Below are 16380 nucleotides of genomic sequence, written 5' to 3' on the forward strand. Positions count from 1 at the left end.
GACCATAAAGAAGGCTGATCACCAAAGAATTGATGCTTTTGAATTATGGTGTTGGAGGAGACTCTTGAGAATCCCATGGACTGCAAGATCAAACCTATTCATTCTGAAGGAAATCAGCCCTGAGTGCTCACTGGAAGGACAGATCCTGAAGCTGAGGCTCCAATACTTTGGCCACCTCATGAGAAGAGAAGACTCCCTGGAAAAGACCCTGATGTTGGGAAAGATGGAGGCCACAAGGAGAAGGGGACGATGGAGGACGAGATGGTTGGGCAGTGTTCTCGAAGCTACAAACATGAGTCTGACCAAACTGCGCGAGGCAGTGGAAGACAGGAGTGCCTGGTATGCTCTGGTCCATGGGGTCACGAAGAGTCGGACACGACTAAACGACAATAACATGATGTGAAAAGGCTTGGTGGGGAAGGGGAAAATCGGAGATTTCTGACCACAGCAGAAAAACGCAACCCTTATACTGAGCTCCCAGGCCCACAACAGTCTATCTGCTTTTTGATCTGGGGGAAAGAAAACCTTCGCGTGCATCAAAATGGTCTCTGCTGCAGGCAAGTCCAAAAATAAAACCCCGCTGAAAAGACCAAAAGCCGGCACAGCGAGGACCCGCTTTGCAATATTAGGGTCGCCCCTAGGAAACCACCTGCTTGCGTGCGCGGGGCGGGGCGGGGCCGGTCAAATCCAGGCCGCCGCCGCCGCCCCGCCCTCTCCCTCGGGCGCGAGCAGCGGAGGTATGAACTTTCTCCTCTCCACCCCTCGAGCGAGAGACAAGGCGGGGCCGGGAAGGGAAGGGGCGGAGCCACGCGCTCCCACTATAAAAGAGCCCTCGGGGGAGGAGGGAGGCGCGCCCTTGTTTCCTGCTGCTGTTGTCGAGAGAGCAAGTCGCAGTTTTCTCTTTCCGGAAGGTAGTAAGCGGGTGATCGCCTGAAACGAAGTCGCAGCCATGCGGGAGATCGTGCACATGCAAGCCGGCCAGTGCGGGAATCAGATTGGAGCCAAGGTATAATGGGAAAGCGGGGGCAAGGGGATCTAGTGGGGAGGATCTATTGTGGAGACCAGCCGTGTCGTTTCCTTTTCTTGCGTCACCGATGAAAGGCATTAATCGCCGCCTAAGAATTAAGCTGAAGGATTGGGGGGGGGGGGCAGAGCACTAGGAAAAATCTCCCCGGGGTTATGTCTACGCATAGCTGTCAACTTTTCCTTTTTTTAAAAAGGGAAATTCGCTTATTCCTCGCAAGAAAAGGGAAAAGTTGACAGCTGTGCGTCCACGATGCGTCTCCTCTTTCGTAAGCCTCGGATGCGACGACCATCTTTCTTTGCCCCTCCCTGCCGCTTCATAGGGCAGATCTTGCGGGAAACAATAAAGGCCTTCGCTTTCCGTCGGGGCCAGATCCGTCTCACACAGTGTTAGAACTAGCAGTAATCCAGTTATAACGGCAAGCTTTTAGGTTGCCTCGCCCCTCTGCAGAGGATGCAGTCTGGATTTGGAGCAGCGTTCAAGCTGGTTGGGTGCGTGCGTAATGGTGCAAAGCCGGAAGCCAATTGGCTTCTTTCTTTGTTAAACAAGCCCTCCCCCAACAGTATGTCCATCCGTGAAATCTAACATCCTGCCTTCCTATGCCCTGTTGGCATTGCTTTGTGTGAAGGGAATCTGTCTCGTCATGGCGCAGAGGATCATGTGCTTGCAGTATGGTGGCTAAGGTGTGGCCGCGGCAGCTGCACGTGTTTCGTCATGCTTCCTCGTCGCACTTGCTAAATCGCTCTGCAAAATTCCCATTTCAGTTCTGGGAGGTGATCAGTGACGAGCACGGCATTGACCCGACAGGCAGCTACCATGGAGACAGTGACCTGCAGCTTGAGAGGATCAACGTCTACTACAATGAAGCTGCCGGTAAAAATGGAGCGCGCGTCTTTTTAAGGAAGTGCTTCTAGCTGCTTCCGGATATGAAGTCTGTTGCCCATTTTTAGAAATCTTGATTGATAGATTGTACGGCTTCCAACTAATTAAATCGGCAGATAAATACACAGTTCTTGCAAAGAGCCTTTTTTATTTTTATAAACAGATGCTCTTCCTATTTTTGGTGTCCAGCCCCACCTTAGAAGAATTTCCTTCTGTGTGAGGGGAACAGGCAGGATTTCTTTGTTCTAAAATGCAGCCTGCATAAGCTCCCTAATTATGTGTTTTCAAACTAAAAATACAGACTTGGGAAGAAGAAGAAAAATGCACACCTGGCCAGTAAACGGGGGCTGTATTAAAGCATTTAAAATTTCTCTTCATCTGTCTGGGGTGGGGGCAGAAAAGGTATTAAAGTAATGAAAACAGTTTTTTTGCGGGGGTAGGGAAAGCATTGACATTGTTGCTTCTGGATGTCGAAGGTTATTTATGATTTCTGTAATTGAAAGTGAATAACCTTGTAATTACAGACAGGGTGGCGCTGTGGGTTAAACCACAGAGCCTAGGACTTGCTAATCAGAAGGTCGGCGGTTCGAATCCCCACGACGGGGTGAGCTCCCGTTGCTCGGTCCCCACTCCTGCCAACCTAGCAGTTTGAAAGCACGTCAAAGTGCAAGTAGATAAATAGGTGCCGCTCCGGCGGGAAGGTAAACGGCGTTTCCGTGCACTGCTCTGGTTTGCCAGAAGCGGCTTAGCCATGCGGGCCACATGACCCGGAAGCTGTACTCTGGCTCCCTCAGCCAATAAAGCCAGATGAGCGCCGCAACCCCAGAGTCGGCCACGACTGGACCTAATGGTCAGGGGTCCCTTTACCTTAACCTTTAACCTTGTAATAATAAAACTTTGCAGACAAAACTTTCCATGGGTATCAATGAAGTACAGGTGGGGAAGTGACTCTGGCTGCTGTGGTCTTTATGCACACATGTATATGAACACACAGGCCAACCTTGACAGGTGAGCAGGACGTACCACCTGCCAATCACTGGATGTCAGGTGATAATACTAATTTATTATAACCCACCCATCTGGCTGTATTCTCTCGGCGGCTCCCAACAGAAAATTAAAAACTTGGTTAAAGGTCAAATATTAAAAACTTTCCTAAACAGGGTTGCCTTCAGATGTCTTCTAAAAGATACACTGGTACATAACTACACCTCTGGTTGCGTATCTTTCAGGATGCGAACATGGCAAACCCGGAAGTATTTTTTCTGGGTTTCACCATGTAGGCATGCGCAAAAGCAGAACGTTGGGTTGAGATATAAAATTCTTTTCTGAGTAACGCTGAGGGTTGCCAGGAGCCCAGCAGACTGCAGATAATTTAATGAGGTCACTGCATTCATAAATCTTTTGTTCTCCCTGCAGGCAACAAGTATGTTCCCCGTGCCATCCTTGTGGACTTGGAGCCTGGCACAATGGATTCTGTCCGGTCTGGACCATTCGGCCAAATCTTTCGGCCTGACAATTTCGTCTTTGGTATGTAATATTCTTTTGGTGACTGTAGTCTCTGTTCTTGACAGGCGCTCAATGTATCTTGAAGCAGCTGCTGGATTGCTCATACCTATTCTTTCCAAATGTTCTGCGAATATCATCCCTATGCAAAACAACTGACTTCTGCCTGTCCTGGGAGACACTTGAATTCAACTATGAGGAGTGTTTGACTAATCCTATACACTCCCTGTAACATTTGATCATGTACTGAAACAAGGGCAAGGCTAGTTATGCCAGATGGCAGAAAGGTGGTACATCTCCAGGTATACGCAATAGGTGATGTGGTACAAAGATCTCTCCTTCCTCTGAGCCAGTTTCATCATCCCCTACCCTCAAATTGCCAAAGGTACGATAGCTGATGATATTTGATCCAATGTACTTTTTCAGAGCTAAGTCTTTAAACACTATACAGTCATACCTTGGTTTGAATGTGCTTCGGGTTGAGTGCATTTGAGTTGCACTCCGTGGCAACCCAGAAGTAACAGAGCATGTTACTTCCGGGTTTCGCCACTCGCCCATGTGCAGACGCTCAAAATGACGTCACGGGCGGAAGCGGCAAAATACGACACGCGCAGACCTGTCGCGTGTTAATTCACTTCAGGATGCGAACGGGGCTCCGGAACGGATCCCGAGGTACCACTGTATTTGAGAACCAGAGGGAAGTAAACCGGTTTTGTAGTCTGGGTCTGGGCACTGCTTATAAAAGAAACAGTTGGACCAGATCATCATGCCATTAGCAGATAGAAATCAATAGTTGCCATGTTTCTGTATCCTTGTCTTCTAGGCCAGAGTGGTGCTGGGAACAACTGGGCCAAGGGCCACTACACAGAGGGAGCTGAGCTGGTGGACTCTGTGCTGGATGTGGTAAGGAAGGAGTCGGAGAACTGTGACTGCTTGCAGGGCTTCCAGTTGACCCATTCCCTGGGTGGCGGCACAGGCTCCGGACTGGGGACGCTCCTCATCAGCAAGATTCGGGAAGAGTATCCTGACAGGATCATGAACACGTTCAGCGTGATGCCGTCCCCTAAAGTGTCGGACACGGTGGTGGAGCCCTACAATGCCACGCTGTCCGTCCACCAGCTGGTGGAGAACACGGATGAAACCTACTGTATTGACAATGAGGCCTTGTACGATATCTGCTTCCGCACTCTCAAGCTCACGACTCCGACGTACGGGGACCTCAACCACTTGGTGTCGGCCACCATGAGCGGCGTCACCACCTGCCTGCGGTTCCCTGGCCAACTGAATGCCGACCTCCGCAAGCTGGCGGTCAACATGGTGCCCTTCCCTCGCCTGCACTTCTTCATGCCCGGCTTTGCTCCCCTCACGAGCCGCGGAAGCCAGCAGTACCGAGCCGTGTCAGTGCCAGAGCTCACCCAGCAATTGTTTGATTCCAAGAACATGATGGCGGCCTGTGACCCACGCCACGGGCGCTACCTGACGGTGGCGGCCATTTTCCGGGGCAGAATGTCCATGAAGGAAGTGGATGAGCAGATGCTGAACGTCCAGAACAAGAACAGCAGCTACTTTGTTGAGTGGATCCCCAACAACGTGAAGACGGCCGTGTGCGACATCCCTCCGCGAGGCCTCAAGATGTCCGCCACCTTCATTGGCAACAGCACGGCCATCCAGGAGCTGTTCAAGAGGATCTCTGAGCAGTTCACGGCCATGTTCCGCCGTAAGGCCTTCCTGCACTGGTACACCGGAGAGGGCATGGATGAGATGGAGTTCACGGAGGCCGAGAGCAACATGAACGACCTGGTCTCCGAATACCAGCAATATCAAGACGCCACAGCGGACGAGCAAGGAGAGTTTGATGAGGAAGTCGAGGAGGACGAGGCTTAGGATGGTGGTAGTTTAGGGGCCAGTGTTTTGGGGCACAGTCTGTTCAGCTCTGCTGCTGCATGCTTTTTCAGTTCAACTTGGTGCTTTCATTGTTGATTTCCCTCATTGCCCAAACCCTTTGATTTGGAAGCACTTTTATAGGTCGTGAAAACATTTCAACATAATAATGAAAAGTGGGTGCTCTCCACACTTTAAATTGGGGCTGAAAGTAAACTTTGTAACTTTTACCCTTAAGAATATACTTCCTTCCTTGTTAAGACAACTGTTGTCCTTCAGCTGTATGTGTAAAGCTATTGATCCGACCACTGTACTGCAGCTGTTTTATAAAAATTATAAATTTATATACATTGTAAACTCATATAAATTTATAATTATTATAAATTTTTGCAGAGGTTACTTATATCATAATTGATCTGAAATAAAGACTTCTCTGCTGCTCCATAGACAAGGAAGCTAACTACGCATTCCATATTGAAAATTCAGAAATCTAGAAATAGTAGTTTGGATCCCATTGAGGAACAACCTGAGAACACCTCTACACAATTTGTAAAATATTTAGATCACTATGCTCTCCTTGGGGTGCTAACACTATGTTAGAAGATAATGTTGATTGTCAGGCTTCTTGGTGCGTTTCCTAATTGAGTGACGAGGGACCTTTAGTCCTCCAGATGTTGTTGGACTCCAACTCCCATCAGCCCCAGGGAGAATGGCGAGTGGGAGTTTTAGTCCAACATCACTTGGAAGGCCACAGAATCCACATCCCTATTTAAGGAAGCCGGAGTATACTTTGAAGGCAATGGCCAGAAACACGTTTTCAACAGTGTCATAATAAGTCTGAAGCCCTGACATTAAGGAGTACTGTTGTCCATTGAAAAGTAAGTTGCTACTCTACCCCTAATTGATGCAACAAGAATTACAGTACAAACTTCATTTTTCCTGCAGATGCTCCCTCAATAGAGGTGGTGTCTAATTAACTGGTCTACCAATCCTCATTTTAGGAATTGCACTCATGTTCATTGCAGTGAGGAATTGTTTTCTTTTGTAATTAATTTACTCAAGTTTTTTTATACATATAAAAAAATCCTAATCACACTCATCTTCAAAGAGGAGAGGCAAGACCTCAGCCTAAAACCAATTTCTTGAAGGTATGGTAAATGATTATCATAATTACAGGAAAACAAGATTGGGCCTGTGCCTCTGAAGCTTCCTGAGAACGCAGAAGATTGCGGCCAGTGATGGTAAGACTTGAGGTTGTCCTTCAGATCACTACAGGCACCTGGAACCTGGGAGGAGTGGCTGCTGAGAATATAATTTGCTGAGGCAATGTGCGGAACCTGCCTGTTTAACCGAGGAAGAGTCAAGATCTGTCCTTTCGCTCTCCACAGACAAGAGTTTTCCTTCATGCTGTTCTGCTGCTGCAGGGTAAAAAGAAAGAAAGACAGACATGGTTTCCTTTACCAGCTTCCTAGGACTGGCACAGGAACCTACAGTGGTACCTCGCAAGATGAATGCCTCGGAAGACGAAAAACTCGCAAGACGAAAGAGTTTTCCGTTTTCTGAGTTGCTTCATAAGACTGATTTCCCTATGGGCTTGCTTCGCAAGATGAAACGTCTTGCGCCATTTTATTTTAAACCGCCAATGCATTCCTATGGGAAACCGTCAATACACAGCGGTGCTTCGCAAGATGAAAAAACTTGCAGAAAGAATTAATTTCGTCTTGCGAGGCACCACTATATTTTTCTGCAATCCCTAGAGCAGGCATGCCCAACTCCCAAGAGACTGTGATGTGCTCCAGCTATTAAAAAACTGGCAGCGATTACCCATTGGATTAACCAAAGTTGTTGAGCTTTTTTCTCTTTTTTCCTTTTTGGGTGATCGATCAGGATCATACCCTGCAATCGATCAGTTGGAATTGCCTCCCCTAGGGAATATTGGGGGGGGGGCAGTGTTTCCTAAACTTGGGTCTCCAGTTGCTCTTGGACTACAAATCCCATCATCCCTAGCTAGCAGAATCAGCGGTCGGATATGATGATGATAATAATTGTAGACCAAAAACAACTGGCGACCCATGTTTGGGAAACCCTGTACTAAATGAACAAATGCCTTATTCAGGGTGGAATTTGGAAAACGTAGTAAAGGACTGAAACAAAGCTTTCTAAATGAGGGTTAATAAACTAGCCCTTTTGGCCTGTGCTTGTTCTTTTTTAAAGGAGCTAAACACACTCAAGAGCCCCTGAAATATATATATTTCAATGCTAATACCCCCAACAATAACAAAAACATCTTTCTTCACATTGTGCACATTTGGAGGTGGCTGACCAAAATCTGCTGGGTTGTCATCTATTCAGTTTTTTATCCCAGAACTTGAATTCTCATCCCAATAGCTCATCCCTTTGCCTCCCTTCCAAATCCTCCAGTTCTACGACTATTTGGCTTTGTCAAGCCCAGCATATGATGCATTGGTGACATGCACACGTTAACTGAACACCTAAAGGAAACCAGCTTTGTAAAATGCAGGGCAGGAGAGAGGAGTGGCACCACTTTTAATGGGGTATTTTCATCTGGAGCATCAGTAGAGGAGTTAGGTTCCCTTTCCCCAAATTCCCTTAAAGCATTTCTAAATCTAAAGCGGATACCATGTTTGGAATCCTGTAATCAACAGGCCTCACACCTGCAATCCACGGAACTGAGTGTACCAGTGTTCATGCTGATCCTCTCAACAGCCTACAAGGGATCACTCTGGGTGGGACACAGCCAAGAACCACTCCTCCATCTCCTCAGGTCCTTATCTTTTCCTACCACATTTCATTGTCCTTGTGAAAACATTTTGAATATAAAAATTTGCCTTTCAATCATCAGGAGGGCCAGAGTGAAATATAAAATACATTAGTAGTAACAAAAAAACTATGACACATTTCCACTGATTTAGTACTCTATTCTTAAGAAATAAGCAATACAGTAGTGCCTTGGTTTTAGAACAGCTTAGTTTATGAACAACTTGGAAATAGAACGCTGAGAACCCAGAAGGTGGGAGCAGGTTAGTTTCTCACAACGCATGCTAAAAACTTGCTCTTTTTCTTAACGAAGGGGGTTATGATTTTTTGGAGGAAGATGCCCTTGCTGCCACATGGATGCTCATGGATCTCAGGAATCTTGCATGCATCGCGCAATGAGGCACCAAATGTGGAATGGTGCTGCAGAGCCACATCTCTGCGTGTGTCCCTGATGTTCAGATATTAAGTGTGGGTGTCTTCAAAGGAAAGCTGATGTGCATAGCCTTTCCTGGGTATAGGCAATGAGGTGCTTGTCCCTTAGTACACACAGGGAATAAAGTTGCACACAACACCAAGGAGAGCTGCAAAAATATACGCTGACTTTCAAGGTAGAGTCTCTTGGGCAGAAGGGACTTCTGGGTGATCCCTCAAAGGAACCTTTCATCTCCTGGCAATTTCAGCAAACAAAAAGTAACAAATCATTAAAATCGAACAGCTCATTAAAGAGAGCTCTCTATAAGCACTAAAATACTTTGTTGTTCAACAGGAATCCTAGGCCTTAAACACACAAAGTATGTTTGCATTTTTTGTCTGTAAGCACTAAATAGTTTGTTGTTCAACAGGACTCCATGGCCTTTTTTGTAATTTAAGTTTGAAAATGCAGGAAATTAGAAGGCAGATGGGATAAAATTGAGGGTGGGAGAAGATCCGAAGAGGGAAGAATGGCAGTTCAAGATGATGGGAGTATGCAGAATCAGTGGGTCTAACCAGCAGAATAGGAGAATTATGGGAAATACCGTAATTGTAAACAAGTGAAAACGATAGCAGGATTAAGGTAAATTCAACAGTAAAAATCATGCTGAGGTAATATTTAAAGGGGGGGGGCGATTTAGATGGCATCTCCACACAGCGCTAGAGATGGCCATGATCATAGATGCACATGAACCTCAGCAGAGGTGGGGAGTACTCTGCTCACACCCGCATGGAACTAAGAGTATGAGAGAGGGAAGGAAGAAACAATGGCAATGGTGAGTCAGCACGCTACACAACAAAAAAGAAAGGCAGTCATAACAACAGGTGTGTTCCAAAATCTCTACTAGTCCCTTGACATGTTACTCTCTGGGCACAAAACTCCCCACTGAGAGTCCCACTCAGTCACAACCAAAGGTGCAAAGACCAATTACCCCACATTAGTAAACAAAAAAAGGGGGCTACAATCCTAATGATAGTTTATTGGGTGGAAGTCTTGACACAGAAGAGGAAGGCTATGGGAGCCTGATTATGTCATTGCTTCCACAACTGCATTGAAAGGTAGGTAGGCGAAGTCTCAAACTACCTGGTCAAGGTTGCTACCACCCCCTTCTCACAGATAGGAGGGAATTCTGGGATATAAAAGAAATCGCTTATAAAGGGACTTGCAGACTGTGTGCCCTGCACTTGTCAGCCAAATCCCCCTCAAGTTATCGGGGAAACAGCTGCTTTTCCTACCAGTGGTGTAGCGTGGGGGGTGCAGGGGGGGGCCGGCCGCACCGGGTGCAACATCTGGGGGGGGGGGCCGCTCACACTTGCAGCTCTCTTCCCCTACCTGGCTCACTCACTCTCTCTCACTGCAGTGCTGGCTGTGCTAATCCGATCCGAGCCGCCGGGTCGCCGCCCACTGTGGAAGGGAGGGTGCCAGGCGTGGGGTGCGGAGAGAGAGCGGGGGACTATCTGGGGGAGGGACAGTGCAGCGGGGGGGGGGGCGCAAATTACTTGCCTTGCCCCGGGTTAGGGGGCGCAAATTACTTGCCTTGCCCCGGGTGCTGACAACCCACGCTACGCCACTGTTTCCTACTCCACAGCCTGCTCTTTTCTCACTCTTTCATCAGAGTAGTATGAACCAGCAGATAGGCATTTCCCCAGCAGCGTGAGTCGTTTCTTAACAATCCCACATTCCTTTATAGTCGGCGATGCCCACTCATTGGATGAATCAGGATGTGAAAGGGCTGGGTGGGGGAGGGGGAAATCGGAGATTTCTGACCACAGCAGAAAAACGCAACCCTTAGACTGAGCTCCCGGGCCCACAACAGACTCTCTGGGGGAAATAAAACTTTCGAGCGCATCAAAATGGTTTCCGCTGCAGGCAGGTGCAAAAATAAAACCCCCGCTGAAAAGACCAAAAGCCGGTACAGCGAGGACCCGCTTTGCAATATTAGGGTCGCCCCTAAGATACCACCTGCTTGCGCGCGCAGGGCGAGGTCGGTCAAATCCAGGCCGCCGCTGCCCCGCCCTCTCCCTCGGGCGCGAGCAGCGGAGGCGGGAGCGAGAGACAAGGATGCTTCGAGGTGCCTTTAGCCCCGCCCTGCGCCTGGCCGGGAAGGGAAGGGGCGGAGCCACGCGCTCCCACTATAAAGGAGCCCTCGGGGGAGGAGGGAGACGCGCCCTTGTTTTCTGCTTCTGTCGTCTAGTCTAAGGCGCAGCTTTTTCTTTCCGGAAGGTAGCAAGCGGGTGATCGCCTGAAACAAAGTCGCAGCCATGCGGGAGATCGTGCACATGCAAGCCGGCCAGTGCGGGAATCAGATTGGAGCCAAGGTATAATGGGAAAGCGGGGGCAAGGGAATCTGGTGGGGGGGACCTATTGTTGGTAAGAGCCGAGTGTGTGGGGACCAGCCGTGTCGTTTCCTTTTCTTAGAATAATAATAATAATAATAATAATAATAATAATAATAATAATAATAATAAATTTACTATTTATGCCCCGCCCATCTGGCTGAGTTTCCCCAGCCGCTCTTGCGTCTCCAATGAAAGGCATTAATCGCCACCTAAAAATTAAGCTGAAGGATTGGGGGGAGGGCAAAGCACTAGGAAAACCTTCCCCGGGGTTATGTCTACGGTGCGCCTCCTCTTTCGCAAGCCTCGGATACACAGACCATTTCCCCCTGCCGCTTCATAGGGCAGATCTTGCGGGAAACAATAAGGGCCTTCGCTTTCCATCGGGGCCAGATCTGTCTCGCACAGTGTTAGAACTTGCAGCAATCCAGTTATAACGATAAGCTTTTAGGTTGCCTCGCCCCTCTGCAAAGGATGCAGCCTGTATTTGAAGCAGCGTGATGGTGCAAAGCCGGAAACCAATTGGCTTCTTTCTTTGTTAAACAAGCCCTCCCGCAACAGTATGTCCATCCGTGAAATTTAACAATCCTGCCTTCTTATGCCCTGTTGGCATTGCTTTGTGTGAAGGGAATCTGTCTCGTCATGGCGCAGAGGATCATGTGCTTGCAGTATGGTGGCTAAGGTGTGGCCGCGGCAGCTGCATGTGTTAAGTCATGCTTCCTCGTCGCACTTGCTAAATCGCTCTGCAATATTCCCATTTCAGTTCTGGGAGGTCATCAGCGACGAGCACGGCATTGACCCGACAGGCAGCTACCATGGAGACAGTGACCTGCAGCTTGAGAGGATCAACGTCTACTACAATGAAGCTGCCGGTAAAAATGGAGCTCGTGTCTTTTTAAGGAAGTGCTTCTAGCTGTCTGCCTCCGGAAATAAGTCTGTTGCCCATTTACTGAAATCTTGATTGATAGATTGCACGGCTTCCAACTAATTAAATCTGCAGATAAATACGCAGTTCTTGCAAAGAGCCTTTTTTATTTTTATAAACAGATGCTATTCACATTTTTGTGTCTAGCCCCACCTTAGAAGAATTTCCTTCTGTGTTAGGGGAATGGGAAGAATTTCTTTGTTCTAAGATGCAGCCTGCCTGCCTTTAGCTCCCTAATTATGTGTTTTCAAACACAGGGTTTTTTGCTTGGGAGGGGAAACATTGACATTGTTGCTTCTGGATGTCAAAGGTTATTTATGATTTCTGTAATTGAAAATAAATAACCTTGTAATAATAAAACTTCGCAGACAAAATTTTCCATGGGTACCTATGAAGTACAGGTGGGGAAGTGACTCTGGCTGCTGTGGTCTATGCACACATGCACACACACACACACACACACACAGGCCAACCTTGACAGGTGAGCAGGACGTACCACCTGCCAATCACCCGATGTCGGGTGATAATAATAATAATTTAGTATACCCCGCCCATATGGCTGTATTTCCCCAGCCACTCTGGGCGACTCCCAGCAAAACATTAAAGACATGGCAAAAGATGAAATATTAAAAACTTTCCCTAAACAGTGCTGCTTTCAGGTGTCTTACATCAGATATTTCCTTGACATCTGATGGGAGGGCATTCCACAGGGAGGGCACCACCGTGAAGGCTCTCTGTCTGGTTACCTGCAACCTCACTTCTCACAGGGAGGGAACTGCCAGAAGGCCCTCGGAGCTGAACCTCAGTGTCCAGGTTGAACAATGGGGCTGGAGACGCTCCTTCAGGTATACTGGGCCAAGGCTGTTTAGGGCTTTAAAGGTCAGCACCAACCAGTGGCGTAGCGTGGGTTGTCAGCACCCGGGACAAGGCAAGTAATTTGCGTGCCCCCCCCGCTGCACTGTCCCTCCCCCAGATAGTCCCTCTCTCTCTCTCCGCACCGCACGCCTGGCACCCTCCCCTCCACAGTGGGCGGCGACCCGGCGGCTCGGATCGGATTCGCACAGCCAGCACTGCAGTGAGAGAGAGTGAGTGAGCCAGGTAGGGGCAGAGAGCTGCGAGTGCGAGCGCGCCCCCTCCAGATGTTGCGCCCGGTGCGGCCGGCCCCCCCTGCACCTCCCACGCTACGCCACTGGCACCAACACTTTGAATTGTGCTTGGATATATAATAAGACCCCTGACTTACTTCAAAGGGGATTGCGGTAACAGCTGATTGGCCACAACTTAGCTGGGTGGGCTATGGGGAGGGACCAGTTTAGTGGTAGAGCAGGTGCATCTCAAGTTAAAAGGACTGGATAGTGGGTGATGTGAAAGACCTGGCAGACGAGGGGAGAATGATGCTTTCTTTCCTCTGGGCTTGTACAAAGGTGTCGCTATGTAAAGGCATAACCAAGGCTAGAGCATGATTAAGGCCTGTTTTCTGAAGCTGATGCCAGAAACCTGCTTTCTTTGTACGGTTGATTTTGCTGACTAAATACCTTAGAGAACAGTGGTTGACATTGAAAATCTGTTCACAATAAGTGCTGCTACTTGATATAAAATTCTTTTCTGAGTAACGCTAAGGGTTGCCAAGAGCACAGTAGACTGCAGATAATTTAACAAGGTCACTGCATCCATAAATCTTTCTTTTGTTCTCCCTGCAGGCAACAAGTATGTCCCCCGTGCAGTCCTGGTGGACTTGGAGCCTGGCACAATGGATTCGGTCCGGTCTGGACCATTCGGCCAGATCTTTCGGCCTGACAATTTTGTCTTTGGTATGTAATATTCTTTTGGTGACTGTAGTCTCCCTTCTTGACAGGAGCTCAATGTATCTTGTCATTCCGAATGTTCTGCAGATCTCATCCCTATGCAAAACAGCTGACTCTTCTGCCTGTCCTGGGAGCCACCTGAATTCAGCTATGAGGAATGTTTGACTAATCCTATACATTCTCCCTATAACTTTTGATCATGTACTGAAACAAGGGCAAGGCTAGTTCTGCCAGTTGGCAGAAAGGTGGCACATCTCCAGGTATATGCAGTAGGTGAAGGGTAGAAAGATCTGACCTTCCTCTGAGTTTCATCATCCCCTACCCCTCAAATTGCCAAGGGTACAAAAGCTCATGATATTTGATCCAATGTACTTTTCCAGAGTTGGGTCTTCAAACACTATATCTGAGAACCAGAGGAAAATGAAATTGTTTTATGGGCTGGGGCTGGACATGGCTTACAAGAGGAACAGTTGGACCAGAAATCAATAACTGCCAATTTGTTTCTTTATCCTTGTAATTCTGCTTCTTCCTTTAGGCCAGAGTGGTGCTGGGAATAACTGGGCCAAGGGCCATTACACAGAGGGAGCTGAGCTGGTGGACTCTGTGCTGGATGTGGTGAGGAAGGAGTCTGAGAGTTGCGACTGCTTGCAGGGCTTTCAGCTGACCCATTCCCTGGGTGGTGGCACGGGCTCTGGGATGGGGACACTCCTCATCAGCAAGATCCGGGAGGAGTATCCCGACAGGATCATGAACACGTTCAGTGTGATGCCGTCCCCTAAGGTGTCGGACACGGTGGTGGAGCCCTACAATGCCACGCTGTCCGTCCACCAGCTGGTGGAGAACACGGATGAAACCTTCTGTATTGACAATGAGGCCTTGTATGATATCTGCTTCCGCACACTCAAACTCACCACTCCGACGTACGGGGACCTCAACCACTTGGTGTCGGCCACCATGAGCGGCGTCACCACCTGTCTACGGTTCCCTGGCCAACTGAATGCCGACCTCCGCAAGCTGGCGGTCAACATGGTGCCATTCCCTCGCCTGCACTTCTTCATGCCCGGCTTTGCTCCCCTCACGAGCCGCGGAAGCCAGCAGTACCGGGCCGTGTCAGTGCCAGAGCTCACCCAGCAATTGTTTGATTCCAAGAACATGATGGCGGCCTGTGACCCACGCCACGGGCGCTACCTGACGGTGGCGGCCATTTTCCGGGGCAGAATGTCCATGAAGGAAGTGGATGAGCAGATGCTGAACGTCCAGAACAAGAACAGCAGCTACTTTGTCGAGTGGATCCCCAACAACGTGAAGACAGCCGTGTGCGACATCCCTCCGCGAGGCCTCAAGATGTCCGCCACCTTCATTGGCAACAGCACGGCCATCCAGGAGCTGTTCAAGAGGATCTCTGAGCAGTTCACGGCCATGTTCCGCCGAAAGGCCTTCCTGCACTGGTACACCGGAGAGGGCATGGATGAGATGGAGTTCACGGAGGCCGAGAGCAACATGAACGACCTGGTCTCCGAATACCAGCAATATCAAGACGCCACAGCGGACGAGCAAGGAGAGTTTGAGGAGGAAGGCGAGGAGGATGAGGCTTAGGATCGTGGTGGTTTAGGGGCAAGTGTTTTGGGGCACAGTCTGTTCAGCTCTGCTGCTGCATGCTTTTTCAGTTCAACTTGGTGCTTTCACTGTTGATTTCCCTCATTGCCCAAACCCTTTGATTTGGAAGGTCATGAAAGCATTTCACCATAATAATGAAAAATGGGTCCTATGAAGCTGAAAGTGAACTTTGTAAACTTTACCCTTAAGAATATATTTACTTCCTTATTAAGACAACTGTTGTCGTTCAGCCAATTGGGAAAGCTATTGATCACACAATTGTACTGCAGCTGTTTTATAAAAATTATAAATTTATATAAATTTATAATTGTTATAAATTTTTGCAGGGGTTACCTATATCAAACGTTCTCTGAAATAGACTTCTCTGCTGCTCCATAGACAAGGAAGCTAGCTACACATATTGAAAATTCAGGAATCTAGAAATAGTAGTTTGGAAGGCCATTGAGGAACAACCTGAGAACACCTCTTCACATTTTGCAAACATGAAAGAGAAGAAATTCATACAGCAGCTTCCCCTAACCTGGCCCTTCTAGCTGTTTTGGATTACACCTCCATTAGGCCTAGTTGGAGAAGGATGCTCTACCAAATTCTAGAGGTGTATGCTCAGCTAATTTTGGATATTCCCTGCCCTCAAAAAATGTCCTTGTATTGCCACAATGCACAGTATAGAAATTTGCAACCTGAATTGTGTGTTAGATGTTCGACAGTTTAAATTTTAATTGCAACATTTGCTGTTGTTGCGCTGCATACCTCAAAGGATGCAGATACTTAAATCATGACTGATTCATGGATAACTTTTTCTTCAGAGGGAGGAGTTTGCCACTGAGTTGTACAGTTTATCTTCAGTTCCATAGTTACATTATATTTGGGGTATTAATTGCTCAATGACGTATGTCCCATGTTCCCTAAAAAAAGCTGGCTTTTAAACCTTTTCATTTTAAGAGAATAAAAAGCTTGAAAATGAGGGGGGAAAGCAGCAAGAAGACTGCAAATAGAGCAGGCATGGATTCTGATAGCAGTGATAAAGCACGTTTTTTGTGGCATTTTTGTGTAAACATTAAGAATCTGTCATGAACTCAAACTGTTCAATGGTTTTTGTGTGGTGTTAAATATTGAGGACTCTATAAAGGCATGTGTTCTGAATAATGTCTGTTTTC

General features: G+C 47.9%; 2 protein-coding genes across 3 annotated transcripts; both read left to right on the forward strand.

Annotated features, from left to right (window-relative positions):
• The first annotated feature begins 825 nt into the window (after positions 1–825).
• On the forward strand, positions 826–16369 carry LOC310681570 (tubulin beta-1 chain-like). 2 transcript variants are annotated; one of them, XR_014513383.1, is made up of 5 exons: positions 826–1006; positions 1789–1897; positions 3323–3433; positions 4233–5434; positions 15333–16369. XR_014513383.1 is itself a non-coding variant. In XM_083449555.1 (4 exons), exons 1-4 carry the CDS (start codon positions 950–952, stop codon positions 5291–5293), a joined length of 1338 nt encoding a protein of 445 aa, XP_083305681.1. In that variant the 5' UTR covers positions 826–949; the 3' UTR covers positions 5294–5736. The 2 variants fall into 2 exon arrangements, 1 of the variants encoding a protein (XP_083305681.1); XM_083449555.1 differs by lacking the exon at positions 15333–16369 and having other exon boundaries at positions 4233–5736.
• LOC310681569 (tubulin beta-1 chain-like) lies at positions 10638–16369 on the forward strand. The gene is made up of 4 exons (XM_083449554.1): positions 10638–10858; positions 11640–11748; positions 13502–13612; positions 14142–16369. Exons 1-4 carry the CDS (start codon positions 10802–10804, stop codon positions 15200–15202), a joined length of 1338 nt encoding a protein of 445 aa, XP_083305680.1. The 5' UTR covers positions 10638–10801; the 3' UTR covers positions 15203–16369.
• Positions 16370–16380: the final 11 nt, after the last annotated feature.

Source organism: Podarcis tiliguerta, assembly GCF_965153285.1.
Source record: "Podarcis tiliguerta genome assembly, chromosome: 7".
NCBI lineage: Eukaryota > Metazoa > Chordata > Lepidosauria > Squamata > Lacertidae > Podarcis > Podarcis tiliguerta.

What these genes read in the sequence shown, in the direction of transcription:
- LOC310681569 (XM_083449554.1), top strand. Translation starts at nt 10,802, where the DNA reads ATGCGGGAGATCGTGCACATGCAAGCCGGCCAGTGCGGGAATCAGATT. An exon ending in GGAATCAGATTGGAGCCAAG is followed by an intron (nt 10,859 to 11,639) that starts GTATAATGGGAA and finishes TTCCCATTTCAG; the next exon opens with TTCTGGGAGGTCATCAGCGA. An exon ending in GCCTGACAATTTTGTCTTTG is followed by an intron (nt 13,613 to 14,141) that starts GTATGTAATATT and finishes TTCTTCCTTTAG; the next exon opens with GCCAGAGTGGTGCTGGGAAT.
- LOC310681570 (XM_083449555.1), top strand. Translation starts at nt 950, where the DNA reads ATGCGGGAGATCGTGCACATGCAAGCCGGCCAGTGCGGGAATCAGATT. An exon ending in GGAATCAGATTGGAGCCAAG is followed by an intron (nt 1,007 to 1,788) that starts GTATAATGGGAA and finishes TTCCCATTTCAG; the next exon opens with TTCTGGGAGGTGATCAGTGA. An exon ending in CTACTACAATGAAGCTGCCG is followed by an intron (nt 1,898 to 3,322) that starts GTAAAAATGGAG and finishes TTCTCCCTGCAG; the next exon opens with GCAACAAGTATGTTCCCCGT.